Source organism: Anarhichas minor, unplaced genomic scaffold (genome assembly GCF_050575085.1).
Source record: "Anarhichas minor isolate MPS153535 unplaced genomic scaffold, ASM5057508v1 ptg000074l, whole genome shotgun sequence".
In the NCBI taxonomy this organism is placed as follows: Eukaryota; Metazoa; Chordata; class Actinopteri; order Perciformes; family Anarhichadidae; genus Anarhichas; species Anarhichas minor.
In genome coordinates this window covers 11,852,392-11,878,345 of record NW_027466520.1, presented here as the reverse complement: position 1 = coordinate 11,878,345, position 25,954 = coordinate 11,852,392, and the positions used below count along the sequence as shown (strand labels likewise).

Genomic DNA, 25,954 nt, shown 5'->3' with positions numbered 1-25,954 from the left:
CAAAGCCTCCGTCACATGTGCTTGTTAAATAATGATTATGTTAGAAAAATAACCATTTTCAACATAGAAGCAGGCGTAATGACTCGTTATTTCACATCATTATAGTGAAGCAGAGGAAAAGAAAGCGAGTAAGAGCTCCGGAGAGGAGAAGTCTGGTGAAATACAGAAGAGAAAGCTGGGAGCGAGAGCCAAGGGCAAGATGAAAGCAGACTTCTCTGTGTCCTCCTTACCTGGACGCCAGTCCTCCCACAAAATGTAAGTGTCCCAAAGCAGTCTATCACAATCTGTAAGGAATACTTTCTACAGGGGGGGGGGGATACAAGATTTAGGAACTGATAGGAAGTGTCATTTTACAAGTTTTGTTGTTGAAAGTGTAACCTGCATTCACACTAACCATTGTACTGATGAAGAACCCGTGTAAAGGTCTTTTCTTCCTCTGGCTCTTGGCAGCGACACCTCCTCAGCTGTCTCCACACTTGCGTCTGCCAATGCATACAGGCTCCTAGCATCATAAATCCACTCATAGCCGCTGTTCACCGATAGCATTCTTTGGTGCTCACCGGTTAGCCTACACGCAGTAAAGACCCCCGGGGCTCATTCACTCAGTCACAGTGAATGTGAATTGCACACCACCCGGGACAGAGCGTAGGCCTCGTTCGGTGTCCGGTGTTTCTCATGTTTCTCCCTCGTACCGGGCTGGCTCCTTCTGATACTACGCTCCCCTGGAAATGCTATTTGTGCGTACATGGGAACTGTCTCTCAGCGGCCCCATCTGAATATGTATATACCAAATTTCATTGCTCCACAGCTCCCGACCTTCAGCATACTGTTATCCAAGTGGCCCGAGCAGCTCGGAAAAGCCATCTGCACTTCTGTTTGCATCAATGGCCCTCTGTATGTGATGACGGCTCCAGTCCTCCCATGACATTATTACGATCTTTATTTTCCTGCTGCTTAGATTGTGAGGAAGTTCAAACTTGACACTTGAATCTCAAAATCGTTAATGGGTCTCGTTGTGTGGGATGACCATGCTGTTTTTCCCATTAAAAACACCGGAAAAGGGATTTAACAATATCATACTCCCTCCTTTTGTCCGGTTATGTATTGTCTTACTCATTACACTATCCCACACTTTTGTGGATCGTTATCTGCGGTCGAAAGTGTACTATTATCTGCTCTTTTTATGTATTGTTTTGCAGTAAGACCCCAGCAGCATCCGTGCCAGTGGACGCTTTCAGCGAGAGTTCAGCTGAGAGTGAGGAGGAGGAGGAGGAGGAGGAGGAGCAGCCAGAGCGCCGTGCAGAGAGTAACACAGACCTGACTCCTGAATACTGGCAGATCGAGGAACTGGTCAAGTACCTCAAGGTAGGGGAACGTTACCTGGCACACCACTGTTTCCTTCCTCTTGATGAATTGCAACCCCAAAATAGTGATTCGTACAGAGAGCCGTACAGATGCGGGCTACGGCAGGCCACAGCTGACAGGAAGCAGTAACGTCCATGCTCTTTTCCAGTCGTCTGTTCAACAGTTTTGATGCTGTCCCGAGTCAGTATTCAAATTTCAAAAACCTCTTCAGAGCTGCAATGCAGGAAAACTTTGAACAGCTGGTATCATTTTCCAATCAAACCTCAGTCATATCTAGGTGCCACTCAGTAAAAAAAAAAAGAGGATGTCAGATCAGATAAAGTACATATATTCTATTAAGCGGCGCTTCGTAGGGAGATGCTTATTGAAGTGGTTGGCTCTGCTCGTGGATTCCTGTTTTTTTTGACACAGGCCTGTTTGGTTGCAAATGTGAGCCAAGGCGCAGGGGAAAGAGCTGTCTGACGGCACCGGAGCAGCTGTACGCACTGTTTGCCCACACCGCAGAAGCATGGAAATGAAGCACGCCTGTGATAGGTCTGACAGGGCATATGGTGAATATTAATGTGTCAAAACATGGAAGGAAAAGAAAAGAGGATCAAGCAAATTTAGGAAAACGCCACTGACCCAGACTGGCTGGGAACACCTCCGATCACTTGACTTCGAGATCGTCCGTCCTTACTCACTCAGTGAGACTATTATCTATTTATCTGGACAGTGTCGTTCAGACCGATTTTATTAAAACAGACTGCGTTTACTTTATTTTGACAGGAATCTGCTTTTTCGCACGTTGCAAAGCTGTCCCCTTCTATTTAACGGCGAAAAATACCTTAAATGCTGCTTCAAATTGAATTGCTTGATGTTATTTCAGCATGTAATAGTAGTCCGCACTGCATATCTTCACACAGTACGAGATTTCTTGATATCACCAGCAGATTTGTGTTCTGTGGCTCAAATAGGATCGTTCAGAGTAAATCTTACACCGCTGTAAAGTTTAAGATCTCCAGATAGATATTTATAGCTTAGCAAAATAGAATATAATGGGAGGAAATTCCCACTCTGAAAGCATGCAGCTACTGCTTTCCAGAGAGGGAAAATAGAAGATGTAAATGATATGAAAGAGGCAAATTCAGATTTAAAAAAAAAAAACCTCACTGGTTTGTATATTTTGTGCTTTTCAGCAGGATTGTGGTGTGAGCTTTAGGCTTGTGTGTGTGTGTGTGTGTGTGTGTGTGTGTGTGTTCCTGCTTCAATGATATGCAGCCCTGCAGTAACCAACATGTCCCAGCGTTCTATCTGTCTGGAAACCACACAGCAGAGTTATTTATGGGGTTTGTCCAGTAGTCATTTTATAATATCATTACCATCAGACTCTGAAACTTACCATGAGCCAAGTTAAATATCTGTTTTATTTTAGGAGGAGATCTCCCCCCCCCCCCCCCCCCCCCCCCCTTCCCCTTTCCCCTCGCTCTATAGACAGCCGTCTTTACTCTAGGAAGTCGAACACTTTCATAAAGCGACACACGGATGTTCTGTTTTGTGTTTTAATGATATTTATGGAGGAATGTTTGCCTAGGGTTCCGATGTGTTTGTTTTTGTACTCGTATGACTGGAGATCTGTGCTTGTAAAACGGTTTACATGGTCGCACGCAAAAATTCCAGCATGCAGATTTGAGTCTGTGTCTAGGAAAGCATGCGTTTACATGTGTGTGTCTGTAACACACCGACATAACATAATTCATCCTCCTAATCCCAGTCTGTAATGCGTCAGTGCCACAGTACAAGCAAACATTTGGTCATACTTTTATATTTGAAGCTATATACATTTTAAAGGCCGTGTTCTGTAAATATAGATATATACGTACGGCATGCAGGCCTTCAATAAACCAGACTGGAAACAAGTTACAGGACAGCTTTGCTAAAAGAGAATAAAGAGCTGTTTTACTGCTCAGGACTGAATCACTTCAAGCGGTAAGCTGAGCAACCAAGCCACAAAATGTTATTTGAGTATTTTGTGTCATTTCAAATAAAAGGAAAAGTTCTCCAGCTGCTATCAGTTAGGTCGGCCTGTGGCTTTCTCAACAGAAAACAATTTTCATATTCTCGCAGATGTAAATATTGTGTCTGATACACAATATGTTACTACTTACCTGATGAAACATTCCAATACCGAGTGTTCATAGTTTGATTTATTTTCTTTTTACTGAGCGGATGACTTTTTAATCCTCTTTTTCTTGAACAGTCACAATGAAATAATTCAGCAGACTGCTTTTTAAAGCGTGTCCCTGTGAGCGGAGCCTTTCTCCATTGCTTTAAGTTTGTGTTTCTATTGCTGTACATTTACCTCAAATGTAAAAGTGCTGCAGCTAAACAAGCTGAGCTGGGCCCTTGACACACATGGTATTGAGTTCAACCCTCATTAAGGTTGCTCCCCCTCTGCTGGGCAGTCACAGTACTACTGCCCTGCCCCCCCCCCCCCCCCCCCCCCCCCCCCCTCATGAGAACCGTTCTGCTAATTGCGACACTAAAACTAATCCTGTCTCCAGTGTGCAAGAGCCAGTACTGGCTCACTTCCTCAACAGAAGTGAATTTCTAAGCTAATTATGTAGTTTTTTTTGATACTTGTTTTAACAACTACAGCACTCAATTAAAACATTAGATTTTTAGTGCCTGTGATGCATTTACAACATGTCTAATCTGGAGAATAATTGCATCATTGCGTTCTCATGAGTTAAGCCACTTTTCAATCCAAGGACCCGACTAGACGTTTGCTCAGCGCGCACTGCACGCATTTTATGACAGAAAGGCCTATTAAGTGATCAAGTTTTATGTTATAGGAGATCCTATGTCAAATATGAAGCTAGGAGCAACCAGTAATCATTCATTATATCCCTACAGTACCTTTTACCATTATAGAGCAGGAGATTGGGTTTGTTCTCGTCATTAGTAGCCTTCCCTCTAAGTCTGCTGCAGACTGCAGAGACGTATGAAACCTCATGCATCCTCTCTGGCTCGACCTCTGCCAAGACGCCACTACTTCCCTCTTACACTAAGCTCTGGCAGTGGCCCGAGTCCACCTGTCACCAGTCCAGCATTGCAGACATGCGCTCTTATATATCTGAGCACTTATACTCAATATGCACGTTTAGCCCCGCTGGCATGTAGTCCGAGCCAAAACACACACTCACGTATAAAATATAGACCAAAAAAAAAAAAAAAACCCTGTACTCAGAAAAAAGGGCCTGAGGTCACCCGGGTACCATTGACAGCCCTTTTAACCCCATCCCTGCTCCCACGTGCTTAGTGCTGTGATTTATAGGCCTGGAGTGGCTCATGCAGGGCAGCTTGTGTCTGCAGCTCCAGAGGAACCAGACAAGAATAAGACCTCCATTCAGTAGTGGGAAATGCATCGGCTATTTAGTAGGTCAGGCCGAGACACCTGCAGTAAAGGAAGAGACAAAATGCGTAAAGCATCTTTAAGTGGCTGATGTTGAGTTCACCTCTTGAATGGAATTTGATCCCTCACGCTGCTTCAATTCTTCTAAATCCATTTTTTTATTGTGTCATTCCATCAGACAACTATCTTTGATCATTACTAGATGAGCTGCCATTAAACTTGTGAGTAATGAGTATTATCGTCATAAATAGCATGCTGCAAATTCCATAGCGGTGTTCCTATGAATTGTCTTAATGGGATGTGTTATTGTAGAGGTGACTGTAGTAGCATAAGTATTGCTATTTAGGGATATATTTTGCAATACACCCTGTCATTAGCTATTCATTTTCTGTCACTTCTTCTACTTTAGTATTTTGCATTTATCCACACGTTCAGACTTTCTTATCTCAATAACTATTGGATAGATTTCCATGACATTTTGTGCAGACATTCATAGTCCCCAGAGTAGATTTAGGTGACCCCCTAACTTTTCCTCTTGCACCACTATGAGGCTGTGGTTCAAAGTGAAATATCTTGACAACTATCGATGCAGTCTTCAAAATTTGATACGAATATTCAAGGTCCTCAGAGGATAAATTCTAATGACTTTGGTGATATTCTGACTTTTCGTCTAGTGCCACTAGCAAGTCAACTTTTTCACTTTTTTATGGAAATAGCTTGTCATTCATGATTTCCTGAGGATGAGCCCTTAAGACTTTGGTGATCCACTGTCTTTTACTTTAGAATCACCATATGAGGTTGGTGTTTTTGGCTCAGAGTGAAATGTCTCGACAACTCTTGGATAATTTGCTCTAAAATTTGTTACAAATGTGGACAGTTGTGTAACCCTCAGCTGATATGCTCAGTGCTGATTAGCAAATGTTAGCATGCCAACAGGTTAAGCTAAAGCTGCGTTCCAAATCGCATACTTTTTCTTTTTACTTTTAGTTCAAAAGTTGCATGCAGTATGCATTCAATTGCGACACACTACTTTTTCATAACATAGTAACTTGAACTTTGACCCCCTTGCTCATCTGCGTAAAGGATTGTGGGTCAGAATAGCCAGAAAAACCTACCAAAACATTCATCAACATAGTGGTTGAATTGGTTCCACTTTGAGCATCTGTCTGCCCCATCATGCTCAGAGAGTGAAAGATCTTTCACCATAAAAGATTGTCAGATGTTGTCAATGTTTTAAAGAATGTCGACAATACTTCAAGACCAAAGCCAACAAAAATGAAAGCACATGATCTGTTTTCTGTTCTCCCAGCTATCACTCCGAAACATAGCTTCTTTTTTTTTTTTTTCTCGGTTGTTTTTACAAGGTATGAACCTCGCCTGCCGAGTCCTTTGAAGAGTGAGAATGGAGGAGACAAAGGAAGCCGTAGATCCACTGCTGTTAATAGGCAAATGGTTCACATTTAGGCTATAGCGCCGTGATATGGAGAACACATGTGGCCGTTATCCTGCTGTTGTCGGAGCGCTGCTTTGCCAGTGAGATATGATCAAACACCACTTCAGACATAGGTCTACACTGATGATCTGGCCCCTCCAACAGCTGCATGAAACAGATTACTGCCCCAGCCTTCTACATAGTGACGGGCTATTTTCTACTCATATGGGTAGCTGATAGCAGGACGTGTTACATTCTTATGTTCGCTTGAAATAATCCACTTAGGGCGGTCCTGACGGCTCAAATTGTTTGCAAAAGTGTGCAGCTAATAAAGGCTTCTGAAGCTGGGAACGGTAGAGGCGGCCTTGAATCCACTGGATGAGTACTCTAACTGTGGCACATTCAAACCACTGCAGGGAAGGGATAATATTTGATTGTTTACTTGCCAGGAGATTTTGGACTGGACGTTTCAGTGTCGCATATCAAAGCCATGTAGCAGGCCTAGAGTTACAGCAGCTAACTGTTGCTTTTGCGTGTCACGAGCTTCTGTTTTATCTGACTACCGATTTATTATTTTTCCCCATCCCATCTCATGATCAAAACCATTGGATGTCAGCAAAGTTTGTTATGCATGATACAGACTAAATATGGTGATATAAAAACACCATTGCTGCCTGCCTGGAAGGTATTTGAACCATCTCAAAGCACCAACCCGAAGACTGGTATTTTAAGTGCCGTAATGCTGTCAACATCCATCCACAGCTGGGACATTATGTGGATTTATGACTTGTGAGGGGAATCTGAAAAAGGACAACATGTATTTGGACACTAAATTTAGGAGAAAACACTAAGATAAAGTCCGATTCAGGATTTGCCCACACATGCAATTTAAAATCTTTGGGTTTATCTTTTTTTAGTGAACATAGTGTGGCAGTAAAACAAAAAAAATCTGTTTTCTGCTTCAGGGACTTGACTTTAAATCAACGATCAGATTCCCCCCCCGCCCTCAAAAAACTTGTTGACTTAGTAGTGTTGTAGCTACTGTTTCTAATTGCTGGGGTGCAGGTCTAACATGATATGTGTGTATATAACTACTGTCAAAAGATAATCTGCTTTTTTAAATGCTAATTCATCCTTAGTTACAGGGTTCTAGCGCTAATAGTGTTCGTTTTCATCTTCGGGGCAATGTCTTGGCGCTGTTGTCTGTTAGCAAGTTGTTTCTTTCCATCAGTGTTTACTGACACAAAGCCAAACACTTACCAGGATGTGGTATAGACAAAAAGGCCCCAGCAGGAGTGGTATTACGGGGGGGAAACAACAGAGGGAGAGGGAGGGTGGGGGAGTGGGGGAGGCTTGTATCCTCCTCCCTTTTCCAAATGCTTACTGTTTAATGTTGTCCTCCTCTCTTCCCATTTGTCTCCCTTTTTCATTCATTCATGTTTCATTCATGTTTGGCAAAAGGTAGGCGACCAGACGGCCACTGTGCTCACTCTGTGCGCCATGATGGACTTTAATTTGATGCAGGAGACGTGCCAACTGGCCATCCGGGACGTAGGTGGCCTTGAAGTCCTCATTAACTTGCTGGATACAGATGAAGTCAAATGCAAAGTAAGTAGCTGTGCCAAAGCTGGACCTGGATGGCCTGCGGGCATGAACAGAGGCGTGTGTGTTTTAGTTACAGAAACGCTAGTGCTGTGTCGAGAGGATGCCTTTAAAGACACAGGGTAGCAATTATTCTCCAGCGCGCCAAATGACTTGTGGGCGCTTTTTAAACCTGCTTTTATTGTGGCTTTTCGCCCTGTCTATTTTTAGTAGTAATGTGGGTGAATGTTTGGCTACTAGATATCGCTGTATGTACCCTTCGCACAGATGGAGGCCTCATGTTGGCATAGACACAACAGTTTCTTCTCCATAAATCATTTTTTCAAATATCTTACTGAGTGTTAAAGTTTATTGTGTGTGTGTGTGTGTGTGTTTTTTTTTTAGATTGGATCTTTGAAAATCCTGAGGAAGATAAGTCACAACGTGCAAATCCGTCGAACCATTGTCGACATGGGAGGCCTGCAGAGAATTGTGAAGATCCTGGACTCGCCAGTCAAGGACCTCAGGGCCTTAGCTGCTGAGACCATTGCTAACGTGGCCAGGTTCCGCAGAGCAAGGAGAACCGTCAGGCGCTATGACGGTATCAAAAAACTGGTGAGCATAAGCAAAGGCCATCATAAACTAAGGTTATTCTATAAAAATGTACTCAAAAGTCTCTGTAATCCTAAAATGAAGAGCTGCAGGAGAGAAAACTGCAGACCAGAACCTGATCTTTCTGTATTGATGTTATAAAAACGTTGTGTCCTACGATTGCAGATTTTCCGTTACAACACTTCTGAAAACTTTTTGTGCTAAACCACAAACACGTTGGAACCTTTGGGAAAACAGGATGCTGCCTTATTTCGATTTGATCCACATATTACCATTGCTTATTTATTCAAAGTGTAAAACACATATCCAGATTGCTGAACTACATTTTTGGTGCACAGCAATTTAAATTCATTCCCTTTTCACACTGTACGCAACTTTCCAGATAGTGGCCCATCCGTCCTTTTTCACCCGGTCTTTGAACAGAGCAGAGTGGGTGCCGTGGTAAAACAGATAGAATGTCCCCTACATCCTCTGACCTGCATCCATGTTTGTTGACAGAGAGATCTGTGATTAAAGCCTCCATGCCTTGTATATTTTCCTCGGCCCCAAATCGGATGTTCTCATGTGCAAGTCACTCACGGAGGCAGATTAATTTCACGCTATGAGACCACCTTTGAACTGCACTGTGTGTAATAGCTTTGCCTGCTCTGTCTCACTGGCCAGGAACTATGGATTAGAACCCTGAATGATGGCCATAAACCGTCACACTGGGCTTTTCAGGCTTAACATCAACATCTATCCTGACAGTTTTCCATTCCTAGCATCCCTGGCTGTTTCATCCTCGCAGACTCAGTGGTAATAGAATTTTAATTACACCCTTAATCACGGCCAACAACTTGCGATTCTCATCTGGAGCCCTCCATTATTACTCCAATCGACTTTTCAGAGTCCTTGAATTGATGTCAAGTTCACTGAGTTTGTGTAACTGCTTGTATGGAAGAGTATTTTTTTTGCTAAAACATGTGCGGTCTGTCTGCTTGTTTGCACATGTTTTTATCCACCCATCCACATGTTAGTCTTTGTCTCTCTCTCTTCTCAGGTAAAGCTGCTGGACTGTGTCCCCAACTTAGCCAGCCTGACTGCAAACCAGGAGAAGGACGTGGAAGTGGCTCGCTTTGGGGTTCTGGCGCTGTGGAGCTGCAGCAAGAGCACCAAGAACAAGGAGGCCATCCGTAAGGCCGGGGGCGTCTTTCTGCTGGGACGCCTGCTCAAGTCCCGACATGAGGACATGCTTATTCCTGTGGTGGGCACCCTGCAGGAGTGTGCCTCTGAGGTGAGAGGGGGCACATACTCTATGTTGTTGAATGTGGAACAAGTTGTCAAGTCTGATACAAGACAGCCTTATCCTTAAAACTATCATAAAGCCATTGCAGCAGGGTGAGCAGAATCCCAACAATGGTGCATATAAAAGAGATGTAATATGTTTATTATTAAAGATAATATATAAAATTATGAAATATTTAAGGGTGGGAGAAGTATGATACTTGCCATATGAAACCAATTAGGAGAACATTGGAATCATAAAAAACAGCACCGGTACATATGTGACATGAGATTAGTCCATGTTGTTCATGTGGTCTGCTAATTGTCACTATAGGAAAGCTTCAGGGTTGCCATTCAGACTGAGGGCATGATCAAGGACTTGGTCCAAAACCTAAGGAGTGACAACGATGAGTTACAAATGCATTGTGCCAGCGCAATCTTCAAGGTAATTGTTTTCCACACTTCTGTGCTTGTAGACAATTTTTTCATCGACCTAAAGTCTATAACAGAAATTAGAGAAAATTACGGAAACCCCCGAAAAATGAATGTGTGTGTGATCCATTTTCTGGTGATCCTTGTGAAAAGGTTTTGTCTGGACAATCTTTCTAAGTTTCTTAAAAGACATTTCATCTCTGTGAAACAGGCAATAAAGAAAGCAGTCGCGATGATCATTTTTCTAATGATAATAATCAGAGACTGCTTTTAGTGCCTTTTAGAACACGGGGTAGTGTTGCACTTCAGCCTCTATTTCCTGTTTCACGGAGAAAAAAAATAAAAAAAGGAATGATTATCCTGTCAAAACCGTTTTTTCCCGTTCTTAAGTCTTAAACACAGGAGGGAAAGCAATTTAGATTACACTTAGAAAATGGATCACCAGAAATGTTGTTCTCTCACTTTCCATTGAAGGGCTTCCGTAGAAAAGGAGAAAGGAGAAAGGAAAATCATCTTTCATACACTATGTCTCTAGATGACTTAATGTAGATCCTGACCCTCTCTTTTGCCTTGCAGTGTGCAGAGGACAAACTAACTCGTGACCTGGTGCGCAAGTACTCAGGTCTGCAGCCGCTGGTTTCGCTGTTGAGCAAGGCGGACAACAAGCAGCTCCTGGCCGCCGCCACCGGAGCCATCTGGAAGTGTTCCATCAGTATGGAGAACATGGCTAAGTATGCCGGGACTCAGGGTCTCAACTTATTACATCTTATTAACACATACACACACACACATATTAACGCCCACACTTAACATACCAGAGATACAGAAAACGTACTGTTGCCATATCTTTTGGGATGTGTTTGTAATTAGTTAATACAGATTAGTGTGCCCGAGATAAATCAATCATTATCCACAGGATCAACAGTCTAATGAGCCCCAGTGTAAAAGGGGGTTAATAGCAATGAGGCATTTTAGGCCAAGTCCTGTGCAAAGCTCTCGATCGTGACGGAACCATATCCCGCCAGATCCTCCATGTGTTGCAGGTAAGTCTCTGCCCGATTATCCATTGCCTTAGTGAACTGCAGGTGCGAGAGGCCAGCAGTAACAATGGATGGATGCGGGGGGAGTCGACATACATTTGCAGGAAATTGAGGGTCACAGAGATGAACATGTCCCTCAGGGTCCTGGAGAGATCCATTCACTGAGTGTCCAAAGTAGTCTGACAATTGACTTCCTCATGGACACCCAGGGCTGTATACGGGCTTCCCTGTAACCCCACCAGGTCCTCCAATCCTGATCTCGACCACATCATCAGGACATTGGGGTCCTTTGCCTCTGTGTTGCAGCCAAGGTGCAAAGTGCCTACGTCCTTCCCAAGAAACGTTTTCTAACCATAACGAAGTTTGGAAATGGGGATGGTACCAATCGAACTTGTGGAAAATATGTTTCCTGAGATGATGTGGTTAACAGCAGTCTTGCAGTATGTGAAAACAGAACACCAATAAAGGGTTCCGCCGACTTGCGTGCATTATGGTCGTTATGCCATCAGCACATATGTTACTTTTATGGGGGGGCTCTTATTCGTTCACGGCTGGCTGTGTCGCTTTTTCCACTCTCATTGTATGCTGCTGTCATATCTGCCTTTTCTTTACCATTGTTTCTGGTCAGAGTGATTACTTGCGTGAAATGTAAAGTTTTTGAACGGATTCTTTTTGCTTTGATCTTTTATGCGAGTCGAATTCAGTCTTTTCCCCCGTTAGCGAAGGCTCAAGTCAACGCGCTGATTTTATAGACTTCGGTGATGCGTTAGTCGGGGCCTGTTAGCATCGAACCAAACACAGGCATGTCGAAATAATCAGCCCTGAGATGGGGATTTTCTAATGTCAGAAGACGCAGGCTGACGGAGCCTTTAATCATTTGTCATGTAAAGCAGAGGTTTATTTAAGTGTCATTTGGCTTGGTTCATTCGGCAGTGACACCTCTGGAATGTCTTTTGACTTGTACTTTAGTGTCAGATGATTTTTAAGTCAGTCATTTTCCCTCTAAAATAAATAATGCCGGGGGACCGTGCCCTGGCAGCCCCATACATTTCCACTAGTGCTCCTTGAGAGAATGATTTAGGTGTATTTATTTTCTTATTTAGTGTGAGGCCAGGGGACATAATATATAACCCACATGCAGTAATTTAACACCTTGGTAACATGTGAATCAATTCAAAACCTATTCTCCCCGTTGTAGCCAAGAAACTGATAATACATTGTCTTTGAATCATTTTTGAGTACTTTCGCTGAGGTGAGATTATGTGAAAATGATTTTCTTCTGACTCACAAACGCCGCTTAGTTCAAAATGTGATGGAATCCTAAAAATACAAGAAGGAGCAGTAGCACTCAGGAGGATCTGTCTTCACTTCATATATCGTAACTGACAGAATGATATCCTACATTTAAAGTCTAAGTTAAGTCCTCCCAACTGGAACTGAGAGTCTGCTGCCACATCGAGTTAAGAGAGGATTCCTTTACAGGAGCAGAAGCATGACAATAACATTCCTTTAAGGCAAGATGGATCCGACCAGATCACTGTCTATTTAACTCACGTCATCAGAGAAAATCATGAGGGGAATTTAATTTATTTAAAGGTATAATATGTCACTTTTCAGCATTAGAATATCTAAAAAACCACAAGACCAGTTGTATGTATTTTATTGTGTACTCACATTATCCCGAATGTGTTCAACAATATTCAAACCCAGAGAAAGGTGTTATTTTAATAAAGGTAATGGTACGTTTCATTTGGCCTCCTGTCAATAGCGTCATATCCCCTTTGCACATGCGTGGTTGTCCTCCAGAAGCTGTCATTAATTGATTTTTAATTGAACATTTTGACCATTTATTTTTTCGATCTTGCTTGTTTTAAACTATACATTTTAACCGGATGAAGGATTTTAGTCATCAAACATCTGGATCTTAAGTTATCAGAGAAACAAGCTGAGCCGGGGCGACCTTTGTCCGTCAAACAGCATCTAAAAAATGCTGAATTTTAACGTGAAACTGTTTTATTCAGTGTTTTTATCAGGTTTTAATCACCTGCGCCGTTGTTTTGGAGAGAAGGAGGGCCCTGTGGATAATTTAGCTCCCGTTAAAAAGCTCCTAAACGATGAACACAGAGGGAATCCTGACCGGGAGACGCTGACAATGGCGGTGAAGACAACAACTCCCATGATCCCTCGCTACCCCAAAGACATATTGTGCGTTTACATTATTATCTTTAAATGATTAAAGCCAATGGCATGTCTTTTACTCTGAAGACGGTACACAAATCAAGCTTTGTAATATTTATTTAACATCAAATATTCTTAAAAAAACAACAGAATTGGCACAGATAGGGAACCCTATTGACTGCAGCTTGGCGTGGAGATAAAAGTGAACTACACTGTCATGATTAATGTGGCAGTTTAAAACACTTGCTGCCAGTACAGGCTCTCTGCCATATGTAATGACTTGTCACACTGTTGCTATGTAAAATACTTCTATTACTACTGATAATAATAATAACAGAAATAATTATGATGATGCCATTAGTCACATGTAAACCACATTTAGTGACACTTCATTTACAAACACTACAAAACAGTGTGTGTGTGTGTGTGTGTGTGTGTGTGTGTGTGTGTGTGTGTGTGTGTGTGTGTGTGTGTGTGTGTGTGTGTGTGTGTGTGTGTGTGTGTGTGTGTGTGTGTGTGTGTGTGTGTGTGTGTGTGTGTGTGTGTGTGTGTGTGTGTGTGTGTGTGTGTGTGTGTGTGTGTTTTATGTTTCATTTCGGTTTTTTTGGGACGATGTGGGCAGTCGAGTGTGAGTGAAGGTGGCCACCTCCTCCGGAGGAAACCGGCATGATGCACGGCGAATGTTTTTAATGCACACTTGAATGTGTAAGTGGATCTGTTTTTTTCGTACTCTCTCAGGCTTATTTAAATCACTTAGAATGTCGAGGTCAGGCAAAAGCTCGGGATGAAGTGACCGAGTCATTACTGTCAAAAAGGAAAGGCGGCTAATGGTAACAGGGTTTCGGGGGCCATGCGCTCATTTCAGAATCAATCATAAGCTGAGCGCTGCGCTGAAATGAAAATCATTTCGGAATATATTTTGCTACAGCGACAGCGAGAGGGAGAGGAGTGGAATTTTTTCTTTCTTTCATTAAGTACACAGTCAAATGAAACAGAGCTCGTGGCCCGTTGCAAACAACATCATTTTTTCTTTCATGTCACTGATGATTTGCGTGGTCTGGACAGTATAGAGGTCCGGGGACCTCCACTCGAGACAAGTAGCAGCATGTGTTAACCATTTTCCTGATTAATGATGCATCAAAATGAGAGGTGATTGATGCCCCGAAATATAATTACATTTATAACTAAAGTGTGTTTGTTTAAAGACCACATAAGCGAGTGTTTTTTTTTATAGAATATAACAGAGAGGTCTTTACCTGCCAAGCTTATGTGTGCCATGAAAATGCCTTTGCAAAAGTCCTGCTTGGAAACCCTGAAACATTATTTTGAGCAGATTTATGGACACATTGATACGCTGTCCCTCGAGCCCGTATACCGAGGTGCTATGGTCACACAAAAATGCTGTAAAAGAGTGAGGGAAGAACTTCGCAATGGAAAGTCACGACTGCCAAGTCTCAAGCTGAATTTGCCATCGCAGTAATGTTTGGGGTGAAGATTGCGAGCTTCGCTTCCAATTCCTGACTACCCCACCATCTTACCTCTGCTCCAGACCTATGATGAGCCAGAATTACCCTTCCAAATGATACTTCTCCCTACCTCACAAAAGTTCTGTGCTCAGCCTAAGTTTCCTTTCAAATGAAATGGATCAATCTGTCCGTTCAATTTCAGGTTGAACGAGCAGCTATCTCTCTCTTCATTGTCATCGCTGGGTCTCTAAAATGTGTTACTTTCACTTGGGCCTTCCTCAAAGCCCTAGTTAGTACAAAAGGCAGCATTTTGGCTTTCTGCACTTAGTCGAGTGTGACTAGCATTGAAGAATGGGAGAAGGAAAAGGCAGACAATCAATCAACAAATCTGCTGCACAGAAGCCCCACTGTGGTTGCTTCGTCCTCCGACAGGCCTTAGCGAGCTGTGTGGAGCTCAGTGTTTGCAGTAGAAGCCGCTTCAGGCAGCCTTGTGTGATGTTACTCTTGCCATCACGTAATTACTCCGGCTGGGATTGGTTTTCACATAAAAAAATCCTCACGACTTACCGTTCATCTATCAAAAGTTTTGACTGCGATAACAAGATAATTCTACTGTAGTCAACTGCGGATGACACTTCGGTGATGGCATAGGAAACCCATTGTTTTCCTTTATGGTGAAACATCACTGAAGTTAACGTTGGCAGCTCCTCTTTTCATTAGCAGTGTTTTCACTCGCTAGAATAGGCTGTGTGTCGGTGGACACTCACCAAAAACCAAATGACCGTGGCCATCTACAATAGCTCACGGCCCGTGCTGCCAGCAACCGTAGCTGTGAATAAAAACAGTCGTAGACCTTAACTGTACATCAGAGGTTTGTTGAGGTTTTTTTGCAACCGCATTATATCCCTTTTAAATGTTTACTGTAGTTTACCACTCTATAGCACTGGCAAACAAGGAAAAATCACAATAAAAGAGGGAGGGAGAGTTTCCAAGCCGCAGCAAAGCTTTGGTTATGCAAAGTACGTACAGGGGACAACTGTGAGCAGCCGTGGGAAAAGTGCCGGTCACAGTGAGAGCTCTATGCCCATGTGGCTGAGGGCACTGAAGCTGCTACAGCTAATAGCATCTTTAGTCACACTGGTGGTGTGGCTCTAGGGATGGCTATATTGGCGGTCTGTTGGTCTGTCCACCACTTCGAGTCTAGACTGAAATAACTCAACAATTATTGGATGGATTGCCAGAGAAGTTTCACTGACATTCGTGGTCGCCAGAGGATGAATCTTAATGACTTTGATGATGCCCTGACTGTTCATCTGGCACCACGTTCAAAGTTTCACTAAATTTGAAACAGGCATTCATGGTGCCCAGTGGATATATCCGAACCTTTTCACATACGTAGCGTCACCATGACGTTGACATTTGTTGTGTTGAGTAGAATGTCCTCACAACTTGTTGGTTGGATTGACATGAAATTTGGTACATGCACTCATTTCCCCCCTCAGAATGAATTGTGTTAACCTTTAACCTTTTCTTTCGCTCCATCATGAGGTCAACTTTTCAATTTGTCACCAAACACCAGGAAAGACATCAGCCTCAGCTGTACTTTGTGTTGTGTTTGCTAATTAGCAAATGCTAGCACGCTAACACACTGAACTAAATTGGTGAACCTAATCACTATTATACCTGCTTGACAGCCGCATGTTAGCATTGTCACTGTTAGCATGCTGATGTTAGCATTTAGCTCAAAGCACCGCTGGGCCTGCAGCACAGCTGTAGACTCTTCTTTCTTGTTCCATCAGTTGATGTAAGAAATAAAACCAAACAACGTGAAGCGATTAGTCAATATCACGCCTGCACCTCTTCTCCACAGGTTTCAGGAGTACAAAGCCCTGGAGACCCTGGTTGGCCTCCTGACTGATCAGCCCGAAGAAGTTCTGGTAAATGTAGTCGGAGCCGTGGGAGAATTTGCCCAGATACCTGCCAACAAGGCCACCATCCGCAAGTGTGGAGGCATCAAGTCGCTAGTTAACCTGCTGATTGGAAGAAACCAGGCATGTTGATTTTTTTTCTCTTGCTGCATAAAGATTCATCTCATCTTCAACCCACACGTCTAATAGGGTTTATTGATCGAATGCATGTACTTTTTATTTGTGTCATTTTACCAGGCGCTGCTTGTGAATGTAACCAAGGCGGTGGGTGCCTGTGCTACTGATATGGACAACATGGCGTAAGTCTCCAACCAGCTAACGCGGCCTTTGACATTCAGAGTACAGTTTACACAAGGCAAACAGCCACATGTGAGGTGTCTCTTAAAACATCGTTAGTGGCTTGCGCACCGCCATTACTGAATCACCTCCAAAAACACATGTTCTTGTGTCATATGTTTTGATAAGGGAATGACACCAATTCCAGGATCTAAACACAGTATCATTAACCTGTCATGGGCTGATGCTTAAAGAAATCTATGTTCTTTTAAATTGTAATTATCCAGGTAATTTTCCCTTTCATCCTCGGCTTAATGACAGATTTTAAAAGCTTTGTTTATTGTACCTGCTGTGTTAAATATGGTTGTGGTGTAATTCCCAGTGCTTTACTATAGCTTTGTGGTCACTGTCAGGACTTGAGCTGGACAGACAGGCATACCTAACGCCCTACCCTGTCCAAGACTACATGGCTGGGAATAAAAAAACACAACACAGTGAACCACAGTCCAGAGCAGTCTTTGTTCTGTGTTCATTTAACCTCACCCTCGATATTGCAGAACATTGTGGAGCTTCCATCTGTGCCTCATTGCTTTTACAAGGCTGTTATGGACTACGAGATCCTTCTTAATTAGCACTGGACACAAACACAACTTAATGTCTGACTTTGCATTGTTACTTAGCTGTTAATGCTGCCGTGCGAGCCTATTACATTTGTTCAGAGGAAACACCCAAGGGGTTCAATAAAACAGCGAAGCATGTCAAAATAAAGCCACTGAACTTCACACAAGAGGCGAAGTGTTTCACGCCGGCTCGCCGCTTTCTCCGTGTTTTCTCACGTTATGTATATGACGGCCGGAGCGTGTCATTTTTCAGCCTTCACACTTGGCTGTAAACAGAAAGCTCTCATTTCAACGGCCGCTTGTGCGTTGTGTATGTTTTGTGGCGATGGCTTATTTTGAGACATGTATGTGTACAGTAGTTTGCTGAGCAATTAACATAACTCTGTTTCCGGCTCCAACCCTGTTTTTCCAGAACCCCAGTAATTAGATGGTATTTGGCGAGCCAACAAATATGATGATGATGTACACCACACAGTCAGCTACAACATTCTTGCCAGTTAACATGACTTCATTTTTTTCCTCTTATACCGCCTTCTGTTGATCAGCACAATCATTCCCTCGTCGTCATTCTGATGCAGGTCATCCATAACTACTGAAAGTCCCAAAAAAAGAGAAAGAAACGCTGATCGCTTTCAAGTTTTCCATGAAATACTCATGTGTTTGTTTTCATTCTTAACCAGTAGGCAGTGTGCGGTTAATGACATAGCGCTTCCCCCAAAGGATCCTGTGTAGCTACAAGAGTGAACACACGTTGTTTAATGCCTCCCGGGTTTGCGGCCTCCTCCTCTAATCCATCACTGTCAGCTGCAACTTCATTGCTAATCTGTTTCATACCTGCTTCATGGGAAGACGGAGCTGTTTTGGCGGATGATGTGACGCTTCACTTTTGTTTTCGGGACTGGATTTAGGAGGCCCTGTGGACTGGAATCTGATGTTATGATCCCTGTAGACTGATTTATGTGCGAAGGGAAGACAGATGGCGCAGGGGACGTCCCTGATGAGTATTCGCTCGTTGCCAGTCACGGAGATACTGTGATTAGGGAGTGTTTAAGTAATTATGACAGCATTCAATGTCGGCCTTGTTGGTGGAAGCACACATGGGGAACACGTTACATGTTATTTATACCAGACAACGGGTGCACTGTGGCGTAATTCTTTGGGTTCCCAGACCCTGACTGCACTTTTGACTACAGTCATGTATGCGACATGAAATAAAGTTCATGCCTAATTAAACTTCACTCAGGGCCCAATGAAATATAGAGCGACCTGTCTCTGGCTCTGTTTGATTTGGAAAGAGGTCCTCTTTTTGGCTCTGGTTGAAAAACAAGCCACCGACATAAAGTGTAAGTTTGTCTCACTTTCTATTTATACATCTGTGTATGAAGCACTATCCTCTGGCCCTGGCAATGCTGAGCATTTCCACGGAGAGTGATTCGAGTGAGCAGACAGTGGGTGAGTTTCAGGTCTGGAGAGGAACTGAGAAGGACTGAAGGCAAGTTGTGATGAAAAACAAATGCTGAAATCCATCGACGCTTTTTGTCTTGCCGCTGGACCAGACGGGAAACAAACATGATCAAATGAGTTCCTCTTAAATCGTTCAAGCAGATAATTATGCTTTATCTGAATGAAATCATAATGTAGTTCTGTTTATTCTTTCCTTGTTCATCCCTCCCTCTATTTTACCTCATACTACTTTCTGTCCCTCTCTCCCTACAGGATCATCGACGAGCTTGATGGAGTCCGTCTGGTGTGGTCCTTATTGAAAAACCCCAGTGCAGATGTTCAGGCCAGTGCTGCATGGGCCCTTTGTCCATGCATCAAGAATGCAAAGGTACATTTGTCTTCTGCCTCCGTCCTGTGTCCTGTGCGAGCGAAGCACACCAAAGGCACATAGAATGCCCCTAAATCAAAGAGGTCTGCGGGGTTCGTGTCGTTTCAGGATGAAGGGTTATCCCACTCGCAAAACAGAAGCCTGCTTATATCACCATGCTTGTCTCCTAAGCTCTCCCTCCAACCTGCTGCTGCTGGGAGGTTAGCAGGGGCAGGGCTGTGTCAGAGGGGGCTTACATGAACCCCGGGCTAATACGAAGCAGAGAAGCCGCCTTGGCACACTGACATTGGCCAATCGGGAAGCAGGGCAGGGAGAAAGACTTGAGTAATATCCTGTGCCGTGGCTTCTGATTTCCTCGCTGAAAAACTTCCCTCAACATGCTACTAGTTACAGAGACACAATCTACACACAGAGCACAGGGTACCAGATAGTTTCTGTGAACCCACTTCCCTAATGAAAACACTGCTCCAATGCTTTGCAGAGAAACGCACAACATGGTCATGAATACCACTTACAGAGTTTTGGAAATGCGTAGAATACAATTAAACGTTTGGAGGTCCATCAACAGGAAGCATTTTCTTTAAAGAAAACCTCACCACTGCCTGTTTGTAAGTCTTAGTGAGTACTATTTCATAATGTAAAATCATATAAGTCTTTTGTGTCTCCAGTGGGAGCTGGCCCACTCCTCATCTAAATTATCTAACACACCCAGACTAGAGATGTTCCGATACGGATTCGGATACCCGAACTTGTGTATCGTCAGTTACCAATTACCGATCGTACGGATCAGCTCTAACGTCATCCAAATCCACATGTACGCGTAAATCATCCACCCACCACCCCCCAGACTGAATTCTTTTCTCTGAATTAGAGACCTGCATGGACGTTTCACTCCCCCTCTACTAGTTCCTAGTAGTACTAGTACTAGTTCCTCTACTAGTTCCTAGTAGTTATGTATTGTATTGACGTATCACTGTTTTCTTTAATGATTTACCTAAATGTTTAGAGAGGCTGCTCTCAGTGATTGTAACGTTGCCAACTGCGCGCAGTTTTAGCACTGCAGCAAGATACATTTTACCTTCACCCAATGCTGAATAGAGCTTGAATGCATATTAATGTAGCCAAGCAGGACTGGGCTGCCCACCGACTGCTACGAGCTAATGTTAGCTAGCTCTCCTCCTGACGATTTCAACGCAGATTTGTTGTTGACGATGCAGCATTATCAGGGAAACAACAGGCTGCACGACAGTGTTTAACCACAGATGTGTAGTACTAATATGCATATGTGCATTACTGATTGGGCAGGATGTTCAGATCAGGTCGTGAGTGACGCGTGTTGTTGTTCCTGTGCAGCGTAAAGGAGCTGAATATGATAAAGTGATATCAGATCAGTGAATAGAATCGTGAACTCGCCGATATTGAAATCGAAACAACATTATCTCAGACTTTACTGTCAGTGGTCAGGTTGCATTGTGGGTAATGTAGGTGCCAGGATAAGTAGGAATAGGCTAGACGATATCTTGTTATAAGAGTGCAATGCTAAATCGGTGTAGTACTGTTTTAAAACATAAAAAACTCCTTTATGCCGTTGTCACAAGCCTTCAGCATCATCTTACTCAGCAGTGTTGTCAGTCAACTCTCATTCCAGTTCCACATTAACAGGTCTTTGATCCGCTGTGCGCTTGTATCATTTCCAACGACAAACGTAATGTTGTTCTATTAGATTATCGCTGTGATTAAGGTAAACAGCTTGTCAGTGGAACAATCTGGTTAAGTTTAAACAGACATATTGGGCCCAGACAGGTGTCTTTGGGGGTGAAGCTCTCTCTCTCTCTTTTTTTTTTTTTTTTCTGGCTGGAATTTCTCTGGCCCAGAAGTGTAGCGAAAATGATGCATGGCAACCATATGGAGCGAGAAGGGGGCGGGGGACGACTGCGGACCCTCCATTGAGCGCTAACAAAGTTTGACAATGTTTGTCTGGACGTCAGTGTGCCAATTTTGAGGGAAATTCATGAACATGCTTTTTGGGTGATTTTCCTGGGACAGGGGCAATGACAAGAGCTAAATAGTGCTCTCGGCCCGTGGAGTTGAGGAACCTGATACAGCTGCTTCGGCGCAGTCGTTATTTAGATAAAAACCCCATGTGGTTCGTGTTAGCAGTTCCATCGTGGATTTATGAGAGAGACGTGGTATCAATGCATCTGCTGGATGCTCCATACAGTGCTGCTGCTCTGTGCCCACAGGTCCACAACTTAAACTCATTTAGTACCATACAAGTACCGTACAGACTTAGTAGTGAATCATTCAATTATCTCTTTTCTCCAATCAGGGAAGTACAACCCTCCCAGTCGCACGTAATGGGGTGTATCATTAATTTGCCCGGACACGGAGTCGCATTTAGATGCTTGATTTATTTTTCCTTTTACATTATAGCCATGGACGTTATAGAAGTCTGATTGCTCCGGAGAAGGAGGTCAGGGTCAGTTCCCAACTTTGGCATGCCTCCTCTCAGCTTGAGATCACGCACAGCAGATAATGTGTTTTCTATTTCATTTCATCCCGGGTAAAGAGGAGGGGAGAGGGAGAGGATAGCGAGGAAGGCCTTTCCGTGTGCAGCCTCATAATGTTGCGGTTTTCAGATCTGGGGGCCCGTCCAGGCCATGAAAGAGATTCTGGCTAGTCTATCGCAGCTGGTGGCTTGAGAGAGCTTCCTCTGTCGCAGGGACTCCCGGGCCAGCCGACATCAGTATTCCTGAGGAAGGGCTTCCTGTGTGTCAGGGGGGTCAGCTCCTGGCCCCGGCACCCCCCCCCCCCTTTGACAAATTTCCTGTTCTATTTTCAAAGCGCTGAACATTACAGACTTGGGTCACCTTGATGTGTTCTCCCGTGGCTGGCGATGCGTTGGAGTCGTGACTTTAAAACAGTGGCCTGATGTGCCAAGCCGGCGTCTCCGCCGGCTCTTCCGCTGTGGTTCCCCCAGCGCTCCCTGCGAGCTCGTTGGTTTGGTGGGCATCGCCCCGCAAGTGGCTGAGAGGCCTGTGGTGCCAGCTGGTGCCATGAACTCAAACCATGAAGCCTCGAGTCTACACTGTGTTTCAGTCCGAGGCAAACATTTTAAACGTCACCCCTAAGCTCTAAATTCTATGTTGCCGACTTCATTATGACAAGTTAGGCTGACAGGAGGAGAGAGGTTGACAGAGATGTCAAACTTATTGCTTTGTCCGCCCCAGATCCACAACACAGCTCTGGTGTAGGAGACAGTGTTGTTATTTCTGAAAGCATCTGTTTTACACAGATGAAGATAGTTCTGCTGGTCGCTTTCCACTGATGGGACTTTGATTGTTGCCTGATGGAAATACTTTGTTTGTACTTATTTAGTGTCCTTTGTTTTGTCTGCCTTGCTTAAAGATGCCTGCGGGGCATCTCCTTCTTTCCTCAGTCATTACGCAACCTCCCCTCTTCTTCATCCTCCTCGTTCATTTTGACAGAGCACCGGCTAGTAACAGACTCTTTGATTGTAGGATGCAGGGGAAATGGTGCGCTCCCTCATCGGTGGGTTGGGACTGATTGTTCATTTGCTGAAGTCAACAAACAACGAGGTGCTGGCAAGCATTTGCGCCGCCATCGCCAACATAGCCAGAGACGAGGGGAATCTGGCGATCCTCACTGATCTCGGGGTTGTCCAGCTGCTGGCCAAGTTGATGATCACGGTAAGAACACTTCACTGCTGGAGAGAAACAACAAGGCTTTACTATTAAAAAACACTGTGGTTACTGTCCATATACAAATGACTGTCTTTACAATGGATTTTAGTTGGCCTTTTCCTCCTCAATGCTGCATAAACCCAGCTAATGAGAAGAACATAGAAGATTTTGCCAAGAGTCTCTTGCAGAGCTGCAGCGGAGCTTGTTATTCTCTGCATTGTAAAGACAGGCCGCTGGGGACCAATAGCTTCCTGTTCTCCTCTCCACAGACAGACGACAGGCTCCGTCACCACCTGGCTGAGGCCGTGGGCCACTGCTGCATGTGGGGCAGCAACAGGGCGTCCTTCGGTGATGCCGGGGCCGTGGCCCCCCTGGTGCATTACCTCAAGTCAAAGGACAAGGCGGTCATCAAGAGCACGACTGTGGCCCTGTACCAGCTGTCCTTGGACCCCAACAATATTATTACCATGTACGAGAGAGGGGTGGTCAAGGTAAGCTGGATTCATGGCGCCATACTTTTTTACAAAGTAGTTATTTATCTGCTTTATTTGGTGCTTTTGAGACTACATTTGGCATAATTACGGAAAATGCCCCTTTGGCCTCCCGCCCCACTTGTTTTAGACATGTGTGAAAAACACAGAGTAATAAACTTTGAAAAGCTGTGACTATTTTCAGAGCCTTTGACCGATGGAGCAGAAACAAAGTGGGTTTTTATTCGTCGGCGGAAACATGACTCCGCTTTCTAGCCGTCATGGGAATTCAGAAACGCAAACAGCTCAGTGTGTGCTCAGTGCCATTTCTCCGGTAGACCCTAGATGCCATTACAGCACAAGTCAAAGGGCTGTAGCTGGGGGTAACTGTTGCTAAGGTCGGTTCCTGGACATCAGGGCAGAATGCAGCGGCGATATGGTTCACGCCAAAGAGTCGGGTCAGAGCTGTTGAAGGCTAAAATAAACAATGCCCCCCCCCCAACACAAACCCCCGACCCTGTAAAGCTACATCCGCCAGCTCTCTTCATAGTTGCAGTTGTGTAGCGCTCCTCCAAAAAAGAAACAAGCATTGTTTTGTCTAACATTTGAGCCTGTCTGGCTGTTTCCATGCTCAGCTCCAGGGCCTGTTTATGTTCGTCTCTGACCGTGATGTGGAGATTACGCTGTAATTGATGTCTTGTCACAGATGATCATGTGCCCGTATTTCAGCATTTTGGGGTAAAAACACTGTTATCTCCCTCTGTAGTTTCACGTAGAAGGACTTTCACATGAGAAATCTTTTTGTGGCCGCAGCCAGTTTAAATCCTTTTCCCCCTCCTAAATAACAACTGCGACATAAATTATGAAGTGGTTATGCCACTGCAGCCAGATAGTTTTTTTCCCATGTTCAAACCTCTTTAGCCCGAGCGAACCCCAAATGGGGTTCTGGGGCTCAGAACCCCTCAAAACTCAAATGCGGAAAATAGCATGATTATTAGCCAGTAGCATGTATGTGGCTAATTTTTTTTTTTCGATGAAAGAGCAACGTGTGGACAACAACATCATATAAGTCACTTCTGCCACACTCCCAACACAGATATAGGGTACTCATATAAGCAGAAAAATATCGTGGCATAAACGCACCAAATCCTGGCCCGAAATCGGCGTTATGAGTACAGTAAATCAATGTTTGTACCCTCATGCTAACGGCTACCAAGTCATGCAATGCATTTATTAGCATTAGCACACGTGGCGGAACACGTAACTAACTTCTTTTTTACGATCCGTACGAACACTAAACCGTGGTGGGCGATCAAACGTACCTTCATGCTGAACTTCGCCGAAGAAAATCGTGGGTATGCGCCCAAGTTTTCTCAAAATATGGATAATAACGTCGCGGAATTTCCGTTCCAAAGCTGTAGTCATTGCTGCCAACTGCATACTGTTGACTTCCGACTTGTTTCCAGAATAAGAGCGGTCAAGGGGGCTTGGGCGAGTGGTCAGACTGCCGGCGACCGGAAATTTCCGCCGGGGTACACGCCTCACTTCTGGCAACTTTATTGTACGAAATCTTTTGACGATCACCACCGAATTTGGCATGAGTCTTCCTAAGCCTGTGACGCGTCTAAGGAGGGGTTGTTTTTGGAAATCGACCGAGGATAGGCTGAGATCCAGCCACACACACACACATGAAGTGAGAAAATCCTACAGATGACAGCCAAAACTGGCTCTGATGATGTTATGAATATGAATATGATTCCTATTATCTGTATTTGGATGTATTGAATCATATGAGTGATAAAGAAAGTGAAATATATAGTTATATAGTGTATAAAAGTACAATGTAAGAGCAGCAACAGCTGGTTCGAAAATGATGACCTCGCCTGACTAAAACCTCTTATTATTCACTTTGTTCCACTTTATTCCACTTTAACCATTTTGTAATAACTACTGATCAGTTATGCTATGACTTGGTAACGTTTTTAGGGATTATACTGCATTATTTCAATAACCTTTTATCAATGAAAGTGCATTTTTCCAGGCGAAGCTGAATATTTTCAATTTCAGCTGTGTAATTTCTTATTTTCCTATATTAACCAGCAACATATACACAATATTACCTATCTAAACTATCTCACAGGTGTTGTGATCTGATTATATCAACAAGAATTATTAAAATCGACCTTGTAGTTACAGAACTATGGTCAGTTTTGTAGGGCTATGCTTTTTCGCTCAGAGACCTCAAAAACGGCTCAGGGCTTAAGAGGTTAAATGGTGTACTTTAGCTTGATCTGCCGTTACAGTGTATGTGGTTCAACACTAGCTATAATTGGTAGCTGGACTGAACATTGGGTGTTCCGAA

At 43.8% G+C, this 25,954-nt stretch overlaps 1 protein-coding gene across 3 annotated transcripts in view; it reads left to right on the top strand.

Annotated features, from left to right (window-relative positions):
• The window catches only part of LOC142937695 (outer dynein arm-docking complex subunit 2-like), a 40,474-nt gene that overhangs the window by 8,815 nt on the left and 5,705 nt on the right, over positions 1-25,954 (top strand). For all 3 annotated transcript variants that reach the window (XM_076080747.1, XM_076080745.1, XM_076080746.1), the window contains 11 exons: positions 1,200-1,365; positions 7,653-7,799; positions 8,178-8,387; positions 9,424-9,657; positions 9,982-10,092; positions 10,656-10,810; positions 16,634-16,814; positions 16,929-16,990; positions 19,304-19,418; positions 22,940-23,128; positions 23,392-23,613. In XM_076080747.1, the coding sequence (XP_075936862.1) occupies positions 1,200-1,365; positions 7,653-7,799; positions 8,178-8,387; positions 9,424-9,657; positions 9,982-10,092; positions 10,656-10,810; positions 16,634-16,814; positions 16,929-16,990; positions 19,304-19,418; positions 22,940-23,128; positions 23,392-23,613 (1,792 nt within the window). The remainder of the gene's footprint in view (positions 1-1,199; positions 1,366-7,652; positions 7,800-8,177; positions 8,388-9,423; positions 9,658-9,981; positions 10,093-10,655; positions 10,811-16,633; positions 16,815-16,928; positions 16,991-19,303; positions 19,419-22,939; positions 23,129-23,391; positions 23,614-25,954) is intronic.